A 16,430-nucleotide genomic window follows, 5' to 3' on the forward strand; every position below is an offset into this window, starting at 1 on the left:
TCTAGCTCTGACAGAACGAGATCACAAAACTCAATTAATTCATTTAAATAATTACCCCAAACATGATCTTTTGCTAAACTGGAGCAAATTGATTTTGTGCTTAAACCAAACCAAATCTTTACTAGGCAGCTTTATTGAGATAGCAAAGACAGAGTCCTCTCTTGGACATGAGGATTTTCAACAGTGTAAAAATGCTTGTCAGAAGCTGATGGGGCTCCAGCACATGGATTCATGCATTAACACGACCAACGGCTAAATGTCCAAACAACCACTGTGGCCTCCTCTCTGATTGTCACCGGTCTGACAGCGACAGGCACAGTTTTACTTGGTCTTCCTTTAAAGAAAACCTCTGGCTGACCTCCATGCTTTAAATGCCCACATATGTTGCCTGCAGATCAGAAAGGTATGTTTCTGTTTCAGCTTCTCTTGAATCACTTAGAGAAAAGAATCCTGGCTGCTCTCAGGCATCTGATGAAAGGAAAACAGTTCAGGGCTAAGAATTAGATATGAGGTCATGTGCAAAAAAGGCGCCAGGAGAGAAAAGGAATGAAAGAAGGAGGTGATGCTTATTTATATGCATGTGCTTATCAGTTGGCTCTCCTCTAGACTGGAACAGTTTGTTTGTCTATAGTTCGGACTCATTTAGTTATTACCTGGAGCGAGGCTGCAGATGTTGAATCTAGTTTGCTCTTTCAGGCTGAGATGAATGAGCAGATCAAGACAATGTGCACAGCTCGTTGTGTGTGACAGGCTTCACAGGAGGCGACACTGAATCATGCTCCCTAATTAAAACATTGAGGTACGTCTAAGCTGTAATTTGCATTTTCATGATTTATTTATTGAATTCCTATAAAAAACAAACATTTTTAAAATCAATGTTGAGACTCTCTGGCATCGGCTTCTTGCAGGTTATTCCCTGTGTTTACAGCGTTGCTGTGTGGAAAGCTGCTCCACATCCAAACATCACAGTTACAATTAAACTGTATATCATAGTGTGATTGGTGGTGTCATAAAGCACTTTCATCACACTAGAGCTCCATAACAACTTTGTACACAGATTGTGTTTCAGTCACAACAGCAGGTTTTATCTCTGCTTTCCAAACAAGTCACTCAAGCATTTTCTGATCTGGCAAACAAACATGTTTGTCAGAGCCTGTTACAGAAATGATTCATGGGAGAATTTTCTAAACTGCTACCATTACAATTAGGGAAATGCTTTAGAGATAACACAGAATACTGACTGTTACTGCAGGAGGGTTGTGAGCTGCAGTCTACAGTGTCAACACCACACATTCTGCACCAACCACCACACCTGGGGTCTATTGACCTTTGACTTTTACACTTTCTGCACTGATCTTGTACGGGGTTTTTTGATAAAAACACCTCAGTTGTGTGTTTCATGAAGACATTACACTTTCAAAACTTTCACAGTTGTTTTAAATTGTGTCTGAGAGTTCATTCTTGACCTTTCCACCCTTTATCAGGAGCTTTCAGCTGCATCTCATTGTCTTCATTGTTGGACTGAGTAGCCATAGAGATAATTTAGTTGTCATCACTTAGGGACTCGATGACAGTCCCTTCTAATGATGAAGACAGTTGCAGGCTTTGAAAAAAGCTAGTACTTAAACCTTGAGTAAGTTTGCATCAGATAGTGCAACCTTAGGATCCTTATAATTGATGGAAAATGTATTATGCAGTTTTATTATAAAAAGTGTGTAATTGTGATATGATGTAATTTAATGGACAAAAATTAGAGCCTTAATCTAAAATATGGCAAATAACAACGAGACAGACCAGCTTTAATTGTGTCTGCTCAACATGTAGGGACAGAAAACTGAAGCATGAACAGTCTTTCTTTCTTTATAACTTTTCAAAGTGAACTTACTGAACAAAGGTAATTACAGCCCACGCTCAGGGTAATGGATATGCGGTGTCTGCAGACTAAATTTAGACATTTTTGTTCAATAACCGTTTTAGCGCATTTTATCATTCAACTGGTGAATACTGTTATGAAACTGAACAATTACCATAAAAACCATTTTCAGGCATCCTAAAAAATACACTTAACCACAAAACTAAGCCTCTGCTGGTGGATGGTGTCCCATTTCCATACTACATACACACCAACTCCATGCAGATTTATCGACACTGATAAGTCGAAAAAATTCAGAATGGGTGTCTAAGATGTCAGAAAAGTATTAAAACATTTAGTTTTTTCTTTATGATGTTTAATTGTCAGTCTGTCCTGTAGGTGATTGTATCGTTTTCTAGAGATCAGGATATAATTTTACTTGATGTGAGTCTGCAAAGTATTGAAACAAATAAAAGTATCCTACAGTTTTTGGTACATTTTGATTTTCTTGTGAATTTTAACTGTAGATGTAATTTTTTTATCCATCTAGTTAATGTCTGGTTAATGGAAAGCAGAAAAGTAAAATTATTTTTGTACATTTCTTTTTGTAAACTTCAAAAAATGTGTCCGCCTGCCTCATGGATACAGCATTAATACATGTAGTATATCCTAAAATTAGCAGGTATGAAAAGACCCTCAAATTCAATTAAATTTTACTTGTATAACACCAAATCACAATAAAAGTCCTCTCAAGGCACTTTACATGAACCCAAAAAACACTTTCCCACCAATGCCTCCTTGAACCCATTTTAAATCACAGGCTGATGGCAGTATCCATGGCTGGGTTTTATTTTTCCATCACTTTGACAAAGCACAGAGGGATGACTTCAGTAATTCCTCACATGCTTGACACCTCCCTCAGTAGAAAACACCTTTTGTTTTGGTTACATACAATCCCAGCTGGTCTCTCAGTTTTCTTATTATTTCATGCTTCTCCCTCTCACTCACTCTCTCTCTCTCTTTCTCTCTCTCTCTCTCTCTTCCTCTCCCGGTCTGTTGTGATTGGTCAGTTTTCTGTCAGTGTTCACTCTGGAGGTATAAAACCGCTGCTGGGGGTGGAGATACCCGCAGCCTGTCGTCTAATACTGAAGAACCCTGCAAATAAAAACTCTGCTGCTTGAAGTCGCATTGGTGCCTCCCTGTCATCATTTTAACACTACTGACTTTGGATTTTAATATCACACCATGTGTAAAGGACTTGCAACACTTCCTGCAACCTGCTTGAAAAGGTAAGACCGATGTAGTCTGAACAACAGTAGAATAAATTCTGTTTCTCCTGCAAAAAATAACTGCAGAACATTCTAGTTATGAACATGATCTGTGTGTGTGTATGTTGATTCTTCAAAATGTTTTTCTTTAATAAAACCAATACATGACTTTAAATCAGGTGTTACATTTAGAAAAAGAGAAACAGTCTGCAACTTGTTCACCGCTTGTTTACACAAAGCAGATCTTCACCCAGGTCTCGATGCAGATATTAGTAACGCAAACAAACTTCTAAAATGAATTTCGCTCACTGTCCTCTCTTCTGCCTCTCCACAGCGCCAAAGACATCAAGCACAAAATAAGCTTCCTGCTCCAGAAGCCTGAACCCCAAGCAGCGGATCAGAAGCAGATTAAAGAGAAGACAGCTCCTGCTGCTGCTGCAAACAGGTCAGAGGAACTAGTCTCTGTTAGTCCTTCATGTGTGCACCACAGAACATCTGATCTGGTTCGTGATTATTCTTCAGATCCCTTGCCAACCGAGGAGTTGAAAAAGAGAATTAAGGATAAATAAAAGGATTATGATGAATGTTTATTAAGGATCATTTTTATTTACCTTAAAAGAATTTATTAATGACATTTCTAAGAGCTGTAAAGGGAAAACACCTGGGAAATATCTGGGAAATGAGGCAGTTTTGTTCCAGGGGTTTTATTATATTAAAGTTGAGAGAAATTTTCATTGGCATAAATTTCCAGATGCATTACTTTTTTCTCTTTTAGTGGTTTTGACACAAGACCCATGACTTGATCAAAAGTCCCTAATTAAAAAAAATTAACAGTGACAATCAGGCTCTGAGGCCAAGAGGGAAATATCTCTGCTGGTGTTCAAACAGCAGACCTTTAACAAGAATCATTGGAAATGTGTTTATTCCTTTCAGCTGTGGTAAGTTGTTTGGAAAGAGCGATGAAGGGGCGATGAGACGAGAGAAGAACGGGTTGACGCAGTGACAGATCTTGAACTGATTTGTTTATTTGTTTAGAGGGAAATAAATAATTACCTGCCTGACTGTTTCGTTTTTAGGTTCATTGACATTTGCTTTATATTTCCAACAGCTTCCAGCTCCTGTCATGGGTGTAACTGTGTTTATAAAGCCCTCATGGATGATGTTACTTTGACTTATTGTATTTCTGAATTGGAATTACATTTGCTGAAGAACAAATTATTCCTTGTTTTGGGCTTATTTTGGCTTTAATGACCTGCCCTCAGGTTGTGTTCCCAGAGGAAGCCTCTTGTTGTTCTCAAAGAGCAGGTTAGCATTGATCCACCTGCACTGGTGACACTTACCCCAGCCTTAATCTTCTGTACAGTGTGTCCCATTAAGAGATGTTTATAGATAATCGACATTTACCTTTTCTGCTCAGCAGCAACATTCACAAGGCAAAGACATGCATGGATGCAGCATTTTAATGGGTATCTTTTTAATCAGGTAACTGGAGATAAAATAATGGAGTGTTTAAGGAGACATTACTATACTGCAGGTTTTGTTGTGTAAATGTCAGATGACGCAGACTGCTATGATTAGATTTGCTGCCATTATTGATCAGGGAATTGGTGCATCTGGGATCTGGAAGGGCAGTCCTCATTTTAAAACAAAAGGAAGACGTCAATATGATGCACGACTAAAACAATTTATCTCAATCTTATTAAACCTCTATTATTATTATTATTATTATTATTATTATTATTTCTAATAGAGATTCTTGTTCACCAAATTTCCAGTGTGAATAATTGCTTCTTCGGCCATAAACTAAACACAAATGACACAAATGAAAGCAGATCAAAAGCCTCCCAATAACAATTTGGTGACTGTGAAGTGTTATCTTACAGTAGAAATAGTTGTATATTGAAAGAAGGATATTGCAGGTTATTTGTCTATGCAACCTTATTTAAAAAGCCTTTTTTGATGTGTTTCAGGGTTCCTACTGCAGCTGAGGTCGAGAAATGGAAGGAGTCTTTCAGCAGCTTGATGAGCAGTGAAAGTAAGTGTTACATTACATTTTTACACCTCAAAATAAGAGTAACCTGGAGGAGAACAAGGCTAATGAGGTTGTCTTCAGCTCTAAAAGACTCAGTTTGACACTAATAATACAGACACTAACTATCAGACAAATTCTTGGCTCATTAGTTCTCCAGCAGGTCTCTCTGGGTTTATTACAAGAAATCCCACAAAACTAAACATGATCATTCTCCTGTGACACGATGGTGCAGCAATCATGGGGGTATTATCAGACACGGCCCTGACCTTCACATTCCTTGCTAATGGTTACCAGTGAGACTTTGTCAGTCTCGAGAGTGATCTTTCACTGCTCTGTTTAAAGCTGCAGAATTAGAATTAAAATATCAGCAAAGCAGCTGAGTGGGTTTTTGTGTTAATTAGGTGGAAACACGCTGCTCACACCCTCAAACACTCTGTCACCGTGCTCATGATATAAAAGGAAAGTTCAGGCGACTTGGCTGAGTCACACAAACATGTACGCATGTAAACATATATGAAAAAATATCTCAACATGCACATCATACATATATTATTTTGTCATTATCCTAACTTTACCTACAGCTAATTCACACCTTAACGCTAATACCAAGTCCTAACCCTTGTCCTAAGAGTTGCCAAAACGTATCCACTCTTACGGTGGGAAGCTCAGTCTGGTCCTCATAATGTAGAGCCACACAGAAACTCTCTGATGCATTCTCATGCTCTGGTCTTCTGCTACGTGTCGTCAGACACTACTCAGTGGCCCCTCTTAGGGTTCTGACCAGTACCGGGTGCATATGTGTCTTTGTGTGGACGCACAAGCCCCTTGAGAATTACAGTGGACACAGAATGGGAGCAATGGCCTTGCGGGAACCAGCTGAGTTCTGACCCGGCTCCTTTCCACGAACTCATCCTCTAACCTCCAACATTGTCATGTCTTCTTTGTGCAATCTCGACTTCATCTGTCGGATCTCATTGGTCCAATCTTCTTATGTTTATCTAATCATGGCCCTAATGGTCTGTCCATCTGTTTTCTTAGTCATGTAGGATCTTTACAAACGCTAAGATCTGTGTGTTCTCTTCACTCCCATTAAGTGGTTTGATTACTGGAAAACACTTGTGTATTTAAAAAGACAGGATGTAATTATCGCTGCTAGAGTTTGCAGTATTCTGTATTAGAGATCCATTTGCTGAGAGTATTTTATCTTAAGAAGTTTGAAGTATCTTTTTCAATCAACTCACTCACTTATTTTTCAAGCTTGTGCTGCACTTGTGAAGAGAGAACAGCTGCATGTATTAGTTATGTGCTATAAAATAATCCAGCTGAAGTCTGGCCAGATCTGGTCCAGGAAAATCCACATGAAAATGTAGCGTAATGCATCATTTTTCATATTGTTTTGCTGTTTATAGCCTGTAGAGAGGACCAGCATAATTACTGTAGCAGCATTTTGGCTCACTTTGGGCCAATGTGGTACCTGGATGGATCAGTGCAGCTGCACTGCGTCATTAAGAACAAACCTGGCAACCCAACATCCAATGATGGATTTAAGTCATTTAGCCTACACAAACAGTATTTTCTCATCTCTTCAAAGCTTCACGATTCAGTTGTGCAATTATGTGTTATCATAAGTCTCTTTTCACCTGCACTCATGGGGCTACAACATGTGCTGAATATTAAAGAGGAACATATTTTTTTATTTCTATCGCAGAGGGTGTTGGAATCTTCACCAGCTTCCTGAAGTCAGAATTCAGCGAGGAGAACATGGCCTTCTGGGTCGCCTGTGAGGACTACAGGAAGACGCCACCTTCCAAGTTGGCAACTAGAGCCAAACAGATCTACCAGCAATATGTTGACGCAGATGCTCCTAATGAGGTGATTAGCTGTAATTGGAACGTATGACAACACTAGTGATATAAATGTCAGCGTATGACAAATGGCAACGCGGAGAATAAAAAACAATATTGCGTGGTGCAGTTCAGTTCTTTGGATTCAACTTCCACAGAAATAACATACACTGAGAGAAGCACAGGCTTATTCTCTTCTGACTTTCAGATTTGCTGAATTCTTAGTGGTTTTTATGTTTTATCCATAACTGAACATAGTGAATAATCCTTCTAGTTCTAGTAATTTGCTTTTTGATGATAAAGGGCAGATAAAAAGGTCTTTTTCTCCATTATTCCCTCCCTCAGCTTTACAATGGTCTTTTTCCATGCATATCAAATTACAGTATATCCCCACCCAGGCTTATGCTCTTGACAGTCCAGGTGTTTTATCTTTAGTGTCTTCATGTCTTCATGCTTTATTTCCTTCTCATTTTAAGGTCAACTTAGACGCGGCCACCAGGAAAGAAACCAGACAGAACGTTGAAAATGCCTGTGCGTCTTGCTTCGACGAGGCTCAAAAGATGATCTACAACTTGATGGAGAAAGACTCCTACAGGCGCTTCCTCAACTCCAAACTGCTCCAGAACCTGTGTCAGACACAGACCATTGCTGCAGCTCAGGAGAAGGAGAAAAACAACTGTGACTGTGCTGAGGAGAGACAGGCATTAACTAATGGCGCCTAAACTGGAAGGAAGAAGGGAAGAAGCCAAAGACTGAGAAAATGTATGATTGGGCGACACTGGTAAAGATTGGTTTGATTATTGAGTGTCTGGGGTTCATAGTTTAGAAAAAAAACTGTTGTTTGGAAGATGCCTGAAAGGTTGTCAGGATATTTTTTTTATACCTTTACTTGCCATCAATTCCTTTGGTAGTCATCTGAGGATTTCAATTGGCTGCTACATGAACGTGCATGTATAAAAAATATTTGACTATTTCCCATTTCCTCATTTTCCATCAGTGTCATGTTTGTCCAAATCACAACGGGTGATATTGATTAAATATTGAATATCTCAAAGTACAAAATAAATGCAGATGATGTTTAAGTGTTTGCACTGAGAAGTTCAGCTTTTGCTTCTGGTTTCACCGCAAATCATAACCTGCTTTTCGAGTCATGGCCTGGCTTTATTGATATTGAAAACAGAAAACGATGTACAGCTACCTCTGTCCAACAGAAACACCTTCACACTACCCTGCCCCTGGAGCATGACGTGCACGAACCGTCTATATCCATAGTAACAATGATATAACAATGTTATATCTTAAAAGTCAAGCTCTTTTTAACAAACATTGCACTTAACCTAAGTGATGAGAACACAGAAATCATACATATTCTGATACTAAGTGACAAGTAGTTAAAAAAAAATTACTAATCAGTGTTAAAATGATGAGCTTCACTGAAGGATTTACACATTTACATTTTAAGTTCATCCCTCCATCCATCCATTATCTACCGCTTATCCTTTCAGGGTTTGGAGCCAATCCCAGCATGCAGTGGGTGACACCCTGGACAGATGAGCAGTCCATCACAGGGCTGACACACAGACAGACGAACACTCACACTCACACTCACGCCTACGGGCAATATAGTCACCAACCAACGTTAGCTGTGTGTGTTTGGACTTTGGGAGGAGAAAACCCTCCCAGACATGGGGACAACATGCAGAGTCCACACAGAAAGGCCCCGAAACCTTCATGCTGTGAGGTGACCATGCTGACCACCTCATGCCTCATGTACAAGTAGATTCTTATAGAAATTAAAAATAAAACTACAACAGCTAACGTAGGTGTGAACATACATGAACCATCACACATTAATCTGCTGTGCAATAAGTTTTGGCTGTGCACAGTCTTATGTGTTGTTTTTACATATGCTTATAAGTTCTTAATTTTCAACCTAGTACTTTAGTACTAATCACAGGCTTGTGCAACAACACAAGGAGGAGTTCTCATCACTTTAGGTACATAAAGGTGTTAATTTAAAACCTGCTGTGAATCTCAAAGATTGTATTGTATTGTACTGTATAAACATCTTGACATGATGTCTGCACTGTGCACGTTGGCTCTGTCTACGTCTAGTGGAAATGTTAAGCATGCTTTAAATACGCAGTATTAACTTTTGGTCGCATGTCATAGTTCCCAAACATTAACAGATAAAAGTTCAAATTGTGAATCATTTGATCAAGTTTTAAGTCAAATTGTTTATTACTCCTATCTGTGCAGGGCGCTTTCTAGTGAGTTCACTTTAATATCTTTTATGGCCTTGCATATGAAAATGTTTTATCAAAATGTATATTGTGATGATTGAAAGCTATGATCCTGTATGTACTTATTATATAATGTCACAGTCACATTTATATCATATCTGTAATTATTCATAAATAAAATGTGTTAACTAATCAGACCATTGTGAATGATTGTTTTTGTGTTTAGTCAATGCAGCAATGTGCTCACATCACAACGTTCTTATAGTAAATACACTGCACATACCTGTCACATTTTATCAGAGTATTACAGTGTGATTGTCATTCCTCCTACACTCACACTCTGATGGTGGTCTGGCTGTTAGGAGTAAAAGGGGTTCAGTGTTTTAGTCAGGGACCCGTATTTGCTGAACAACACCTCTTCAGACGCGGAGTCCAGCTGGGAACGTCATTAGTGTTGTAGGTATTTGGGTCACAAATAAAGTATGAGCAGATGATGACACCACAATAGATGAAAAGTCAGATTTTGTGCCTGTGGGATTCACTCTCTGGTGACCTGCAATAACATTTCACCCAACAATATTTCAGTCTGGACCAAAGTGGTGGGATACTGAGCCTCATGTACAATGACCAGCACAGCTAAAGGAGGCTGATTCAGACCTGCATCAGTGAAGGTCATGGCCACAGTTGTTCATTGTGACATGTCTTTCTAATTTTCTGGCTTATATACAGTTTATTCATCAGAGGTTATTAGAAGTATGATTCATAGTTGTTCTGATGAACTTGTGTGTCTCAATACATCAAGCTTTTTTTCTTAAAAAGATGTGGGCAACATGTTTTTATGATTGTACCATAACTCCGGGTGTCACTTCATAATCACATAATAATCATCTATAATCACCAGAAATAAGGTGGGCTCTGCAATATCCGGCAGTGGTTGCGTAATGTCTGCAGAATGCAAATGAAAGCCACACCAGAATACGACATTATTATCATCTAATAATCACTAGAAGGCCGTTTGGACAAAAGACAGGCATGGTTTACATCATTTATCAGATGCATAATTCTGTGACTGCACCTCTTTTGCTTCTGTTTCAGTGACTATTCACGTCCGTGTAGCATCAGCCATATGTGTAGCACAGATATGAAGCATCACATCTCTTAGCTGAATATGTACTACAGGCCAAATCAGTCTTTGTGTCTGTTACCTCAGTGAAGTTAAAACTGTTTACTCCGGCTGTATTCACACTTGTAGCTGAACTCTATACCTATTTAAGGTCAACACATTTCTGACCATGACGCATGATACAGCAAATAAACTCAGTTAAATCCAATCTTTGGCACGTCTAACTTCAATTGGGCAAATGTGCCTAAATATTTACTTTTGGTTTAATTCAGTTTACCTGCTTTGCTGCTTAGTAACAGCACAAAAATAAAATCAAAGTGGATCTGTAAAAGTGAGTGAGCAAATGATTCAATATAAATGCTTCTCAAAGTGGATTAGCACTCCAGAATGATTTCCATACCAATCTAAAATAGGTCAGTGATTGAAAACATGCTGAGCAGATATTGTTCTTTGTTCTGTGTTGTTCATTACTTTATAGTTTAGGAACACATCTGCAGTGAGAGTTGAATGATTTTCGGCAAGAGTTTTCCTAAAGAACGGTCATACATACTTGAAAGGAATAAATACTCATATCTTCATGTCAGCAAAGGCACAAAGTCTCATTTCAGTCTGAAATACTGCCGTACGTCAGCCACAGTATGCTCGGATTCTGCGGCTAAGGCGCAGGAGTCTACAAGAAAGTGATAAATCAGCTGGGGATGGTGCGCTTGTGTGAATTCTTATCTGTCATCTAAAATGAATGAGAGTGTAGGAGTATCTTGGAGGACTGTGTTAGGGGGCCAGCACCTAGAATGTCGACCAGAACATTCACATTTCAGGTTGAAATGTCCAACTGCTAATATTTTGTGGTAATGCTAAATATCGGTTCTTTCCCATGACAATGAATTTTGTGTTTAATTCAACATTTTATTCTTATCAGTATGATAGAGTCCTTAAATTGGTGATGAGGTTTTAGCTGCCAGCATGAAACACCAAAAAACGTGGAGTAAAATCAGCTGTTTACGACGTTCATTATAGTGGATGAAAAGAATGACTAAAAATTCAAGTCATATCTAAACTAGTTAAGGTTAAAAAAAATAAATCCCATCTCTCATGAATGATTAATTTGTTATTTTCTCTTGGTTCAGGTTCAAGTGAGTGAAGAATAAAGAGCATTTTATGTTTCTCAGCTAGCAAATCTTTATACTGTACCAACAAAACCAACAGAGTGAATGGTGTAGTTAAAATAAAAAACGTATGGGTTGAAAAGTGAATTTTTTAACCTTGAGTTAAATGTTTTCATGAAAAAAACCTAAAGCTAATGAATCATTGCCCTTCCATATCACCAATAAGGACTGTTCCGTTCTGGCACACGTCAGTTTATTCATTTTAGCCAGTGACATATTATCACTGTTTAGTTGCCTATTTACATATCAAGCAGACAAGTCATGTTTCTGGCTCTTGGTTTTAATGAAAACCCCAACATTCACTGATGTTTAACTCTATTTTAATCTCCAACTGAGAAGTGAAATATCTGGTTGCAGAAGGCTCCACATTCTTCAGCTAGTTGCTTTTATGTCTGGTGTTTGGAGCTGGGCAGGTAGTGTACAGAGAGCTTATCAGAGCTTTTTGATGAGAACGGCTGCAGCAGGAAACTGGGTTCATACACCCAAAGGCAAACAAGTAAAGCAGAAAAAAAAGTTTTACAGAGTTGTGGGGAACTGAGAACTTGTCTGTGTATTTGTTACTGCTTTTACAGTATAATTTGATTGATATTTAATATGAAAAAACTAGTGATGCTTTAAGGTGAAGGAAAGATGATCTTTTTGGTTCTAGCAGACTGTTGATTAGACACATGAATTTTCACTGTTACATCGGATTCTTCTGTGCACTCATCTAGGCCATAACATGCCCCGCACTTCCTGTTTTGACCTGAATGTTTAATGCTCATAATTAGCAAAACAGTGAGAGGTCACTTGTTTGGCTAATGTAAACAGGCAGTTGTGAAAGTTTTGAAATAGGGATTGATTTTCTGGTGAGGACAGTCGAATTTTATAATTATGCATTTATGACTTTAAAGGATACTGCTTAGTAAAAAATTAACATTTATATATAACATTTCCAAGGAGACAAGTGGGAATGTTTGACTTCTTGTCACCATATTGTTGTATATCTGACCTTGTTGTCAGGAGAGAAATTAACTTCCGCAAGCAGCGCAGCGCGTCTGCTTCTCATCCTTTCAGACAGCACACACAATTTGCAGCCTGTCATTTCGCTGCAGATGAACTGACTCATTACTGAATGTTTTGTTCCTGCCAGCAGGGTGTGAACACAGTGTGTCAGGAAAGATTGTTTTGATACTAACCACTAATGTAGTTGTATCGCAATTTGGACCAACAGATGCAAACAGAATTGTGTGAACATTTTGGTTGCAGTTTTAATTAATGGAAATGAGTGGGCACCTACAGCAAAATAAAGTTTAGCCAAGTGTGTATATGGAGAATATGGAGGGTGTGTCGGGTGTGCAGTGTGTATAGGCTGTGCAGAATATGGAGGGTGTGTCGGGTGTGCAGTGTGTATAGGCTGTGCAGAATATGGAGGGCATGTTGGGTGTGCAGTGTGTATAGGCTGTGCAGAATATGGAGGGTGTGTCGGGTGTGCAGTGTATGTAGGCTGTGCAGGGTATGCAGGGTGTGTAGGGTTTGTAGGATGTGCTGGGTGCAGGGCAGGATGGTGTGTGAATGTTGAAAGATGCATAAAATAAACAAAAGGACTGATGACAAAATAAAGAGAATTCCTGCAGGGAGAACGAGGAACACTAACGATCAAAGGTCAATAAAACGGTGAGATGAAGTCAAAGAACACTGTTGAACAGGTGAACACAGGACTAGCCACAGTGCTAATTAGCACTATTCAAAATTACAGTAGATCAGATCAAACTAAACTGTTAATCTGGTGGTGGAACAAGATGAAACAGGAAGGGATCGTCAAAGATATTGCAAATATTCCCAACTGGAGCATTTGTGGATAATTCCATGAAATCCCCCAAGTAGTTGATTTCCCATCACTGAAAACACAGGACACAGTTTGGAAAAGAGACACAGTGACAGCATCACATACAGGGGCCGTGTTATACAACACTTAACTGTATATTTGTGTACTTTTCTTTGTCTGCAGCTGCAACACTACTCAGAATGTGTTCAGGTTCTGGCTGTCAGGCCTGAGTGGAGCTTCACTCACCATTAACCTACTTATCACTGCATGTTCTCTCCTGGCTTCCTAACAACAAGTAACTGTGAGGACTGCTAATTAAAACGTGACAGGGGGACCTGTTGGTCTAATGTGATCATGCATGCGAGTGAGCACGTACACACTGACACATGCATGTGCAAAGCCATTTATCTTTACCACACCAACACTTGCATACACTCAGTACATACACCACTCACATCCCTGGGGCTGCATGTCTGGGTCTCTGGTTTATTGTCCAGATAGGTTCAGATAATAAACACCGCAGGGCTAAAGTGATTCATCTCGCTGTGTCTGTTTTTTGTTTTTCTGGTGTATTTGTGTGTGTGTTGGTGTAAACATCATTTCAAGGTTTAAACAGGAGGTTTGACACAGCCTTCAAATGTTATGAATGATTGAGCAGAGTCAAAACCTTCTTTAAGAACTTTTGGGGTATTCATATGAATATAATAGAATAAGCAGAATAAGTCTGTACCTGTAGGTGGAATCTGTTTTGCTGTCCTTGCTGAGCTGCTATTGATGCTCCATGCAGGCTGACATGTTTTAAATGGGGTTTTTGTGACTTACATTCAGAAGCAGATATTTTGCTTAGCATAATGAGCCTGTGTAATAAAAGTCTACTTTTCTTTCTCCAGCCTAACAACAAACTGAAAGTAAAAAGGAAGCAACGGAACCAGAAACACCTTAAAGAAATCTGCACAGGGAAACATGCACACAAAACATGTGCTTTAAATGATAAAACAAATGCAAAACAAAAAGTAAGTTTTTTATTATTTACTGGAAAATAATTGGTTTTGTTCCAGTGTAGCTTTAAGAGACGAGCGATTCTACAGTTATCAGGAGAATTATTTTATAATGATACATATACTGTTTCTCAGTATTGTTTGACAGTTTATGACAGATATTGATAACCATAGGTGTAAATGACCAACATTCTCCAGTGAAGATAAATAAAGAACTGGACACAGTGTCAAAGTAGTGACTTTAACTGTGAGCTAACTTCTGCCCATCTCTATATTTAAACCTTTTTTCTGATAGCCCTTGTAGGATTTCACAACTCAGTGATTTCATTCAAATACATGGTGCGTCACTTTACATCACTGTCTGACCTAAAAGGAATGCAACTACCATCAATACTCAAACACACCACATCTATTATCTACTGGGCCTTTTGAATAGCAGAAGAAAGGATGGCAGTCAAGTGACAACAACCAACCACCTCAGCATGTGTGTCTGTGTACATATCTGAAGCCTACCTGAAATAGATTACATATTAAATTCTGCTATTTTCACATTAACATAAAGACGCTGTTAGTGTTAGCTTGTTGTTTGGGTTCAGGGATTCTTTCTTCTTCAGGGGTTTTTTTATTAGCTAAATAAGAAAATATGTAAGTAGAGAAAAGCAGAGTGGATTTTTATGAGATGACTTTATATCAACCACAAAGAAAAATAAAGTAGGAATGGTCTTTCCGAATTATGGTTTAGTTCAGGAGTCTCTTTTCCCTTTAGTCATTTTTTAAAACTGGCTGCTTCACTTCAGAAACCAGGTTATCCAGCCTCCTGAATAACAGGAGACTCTGGGCAACATGAAGTGTGGTTTTACAAAAACAGTCTACAGTCATACTTCTACTGTGAAATTCATTTGACACAAAAGGAGCATATAATCTCATATAACCTCATTGTTGAAGTAAAACAGTAACACACACAATAAAAATCAATTTAAAAAAAACCCCAGACATTTGCCAGCAATTATGTTGCCAGTCCCTCCGTGACCTAAAAGGTAACCCCATGATGTCAATGGATTTACTCCTCTTGTGTTAAAATTAATTGGCTCTTTTGGTCATACATTGATGTTGCAAGCAGCTTGTTAATTGTGGCGAAGAGCAACAGGGTTGAAGTTATTCATGAAACTAAAATTACACAATCTCCACAACCTCTGCAACACTCATGGGAGGTTCAGCTCAGAGGAAACAGCCAGTGCCTTCACCACATGACTAGAAACATTTAGAGGCTATTTTATTGGAGAGTGTGATTGTGGGTGATACCAACAATTTCATAAGTCAGAGAGGCAGTGCACCATCAACACCAGCACCAACATTTGCAGCTCTAAGGATCCAACAAAGTGTGCTGAGGGAGTGAGTGGGTTTATACATAAAGGAAGCCTGATCAGGAGATGAGGTGCAGCTGTGCCGACGGGCAGCTCAGGGCATGATTAGCTGATAAGGAGCAGGTGGCAGCTGACAGATGACTGGCTCTGAAAAATAAAAGACCTTTCCACTTCATTACAGTGTCCCTCCATGTTAAATCACAATCACAGCTATAAAGTGCACTCCATTTAACCACTAAGGTAAAGCAGAAATAAGCAGGTAAACGTATGTGTGGTTTTCCTGTATATGTGAAATAAAAATACAAATATGTGCCATTAAAATAGACGTTTATATGCCCAACACAAGCCAGCAAAGTTGGTTCAACTTAAATTTATATGACGCCGTCTTCATTCTCCAGCAGGAGCACTTCCTTTGAGTGGTGAGATTGCATTATGTAATCCAACACCAGAGCAGACTCTGTCTCAGAGGGTTTCATATTTACTTCTGCTCCCCACCATCTGGTTTGGATTAATATGGTGAGCCTTCTGCATGAGCAGGACTACACAGGGTGAGGATGTCAGGTGGGCATCCTGCATGCATGAAAAAGACTGACATCTTCAATTTGCTTAGTTTTCTCTTTATTCTTTGATGTTAATGTAAAGTAACCACAGTGAAATATACAGCAGCACTGAATCAGGTGACCTCAGAGGAGACACTGACTGGCTATTTGCTTTGATTTTTATTTCATAATAC

At 38.9% G+C, this 16,430-nt stretch overlaps 1 protein-coding gene across 2 annotated transcripts; it reads left to right on the forward strand.

The window, feature by feature from the left end:
- The first annotated feature begins 2,995 nt into the window (after positions 1-2,995).
- On the forward strand, positions 2,996-8,654 carry rgs4 (regulator of G protein signaling 4). 2 transcript variants are annotated; one of them, XM_026323422.1, is made up of 6 exons: positions 2,996-3,141; positions 3,455-3,565; positions 5,091-5,155; positions 6,861-7,024; positions 7,473-7,758; positions 8,502-8,654. In XM_026323422.1, the coding sequence occupies exons 1-5, from the start codon at positions 3,098-3,100 to the stop codon at positions 7,716-7,718; spliced, it is 630 nt and encodes a 209-aa protein (XP_026179207.1). In that variant the 5' UTR covers positions 2,996-3,097; the 3' UTR covers positions 7,719-7,758; positions 8,502-8,654. The 2 variants fall into 2 exon arrangements, with proteins under 2 accessions (XP_026179207.1, XP_026179206.1); XM_026323421.1 differs by having other exon boundaries at positions 7,473-8,654.
- Positions 8,655-16,430: the final 7,776 nt, after the last annotated feature.

The sequence above is a fragment of the Mastacembelus armatus genome, chromosome 4, assembly GCF_900324485.2.
Source record: "Mastacembelus armatus chromosome 4, fMasArm1.2, whole genome shotgun sequence".
In the NCBI taxonomy this organism is placed as follows: Eukaryota; Metazoa; Chordata; class Actinopteri; order Synbranchiformes; family Mastacembelidae; genus Mastacembelus; species Mastacembelus armatus.

What these genes read in the sequence shown, in the direction of transcription:
- rgs4 (XM_026323421.1), top strand. Translation starts at nt 3,098, where the DNA reads ATGTGTAAAGGACTTGCAACACTTCCTGCAACCTGCTTGAAAAG. An exon ending in CCTGCTGCTGCTGCAAACAG is followed by an intron (nt 3,566 to 5,090) that starts GTCAGAGGAACT and finishes GATGTGTTTCAG; the next exon opens with GGTTCCTACTGCAGCTGAGG. An exon ending in CAGCTTGATGAGCAGTGAAA is followed by an intron (nt 5,156 to 6,860) that starts GTAAGTGTTACA and finishes TTTCTATCGCAG; the next exon opens with AGGGTGTTGGAATCTTCACC.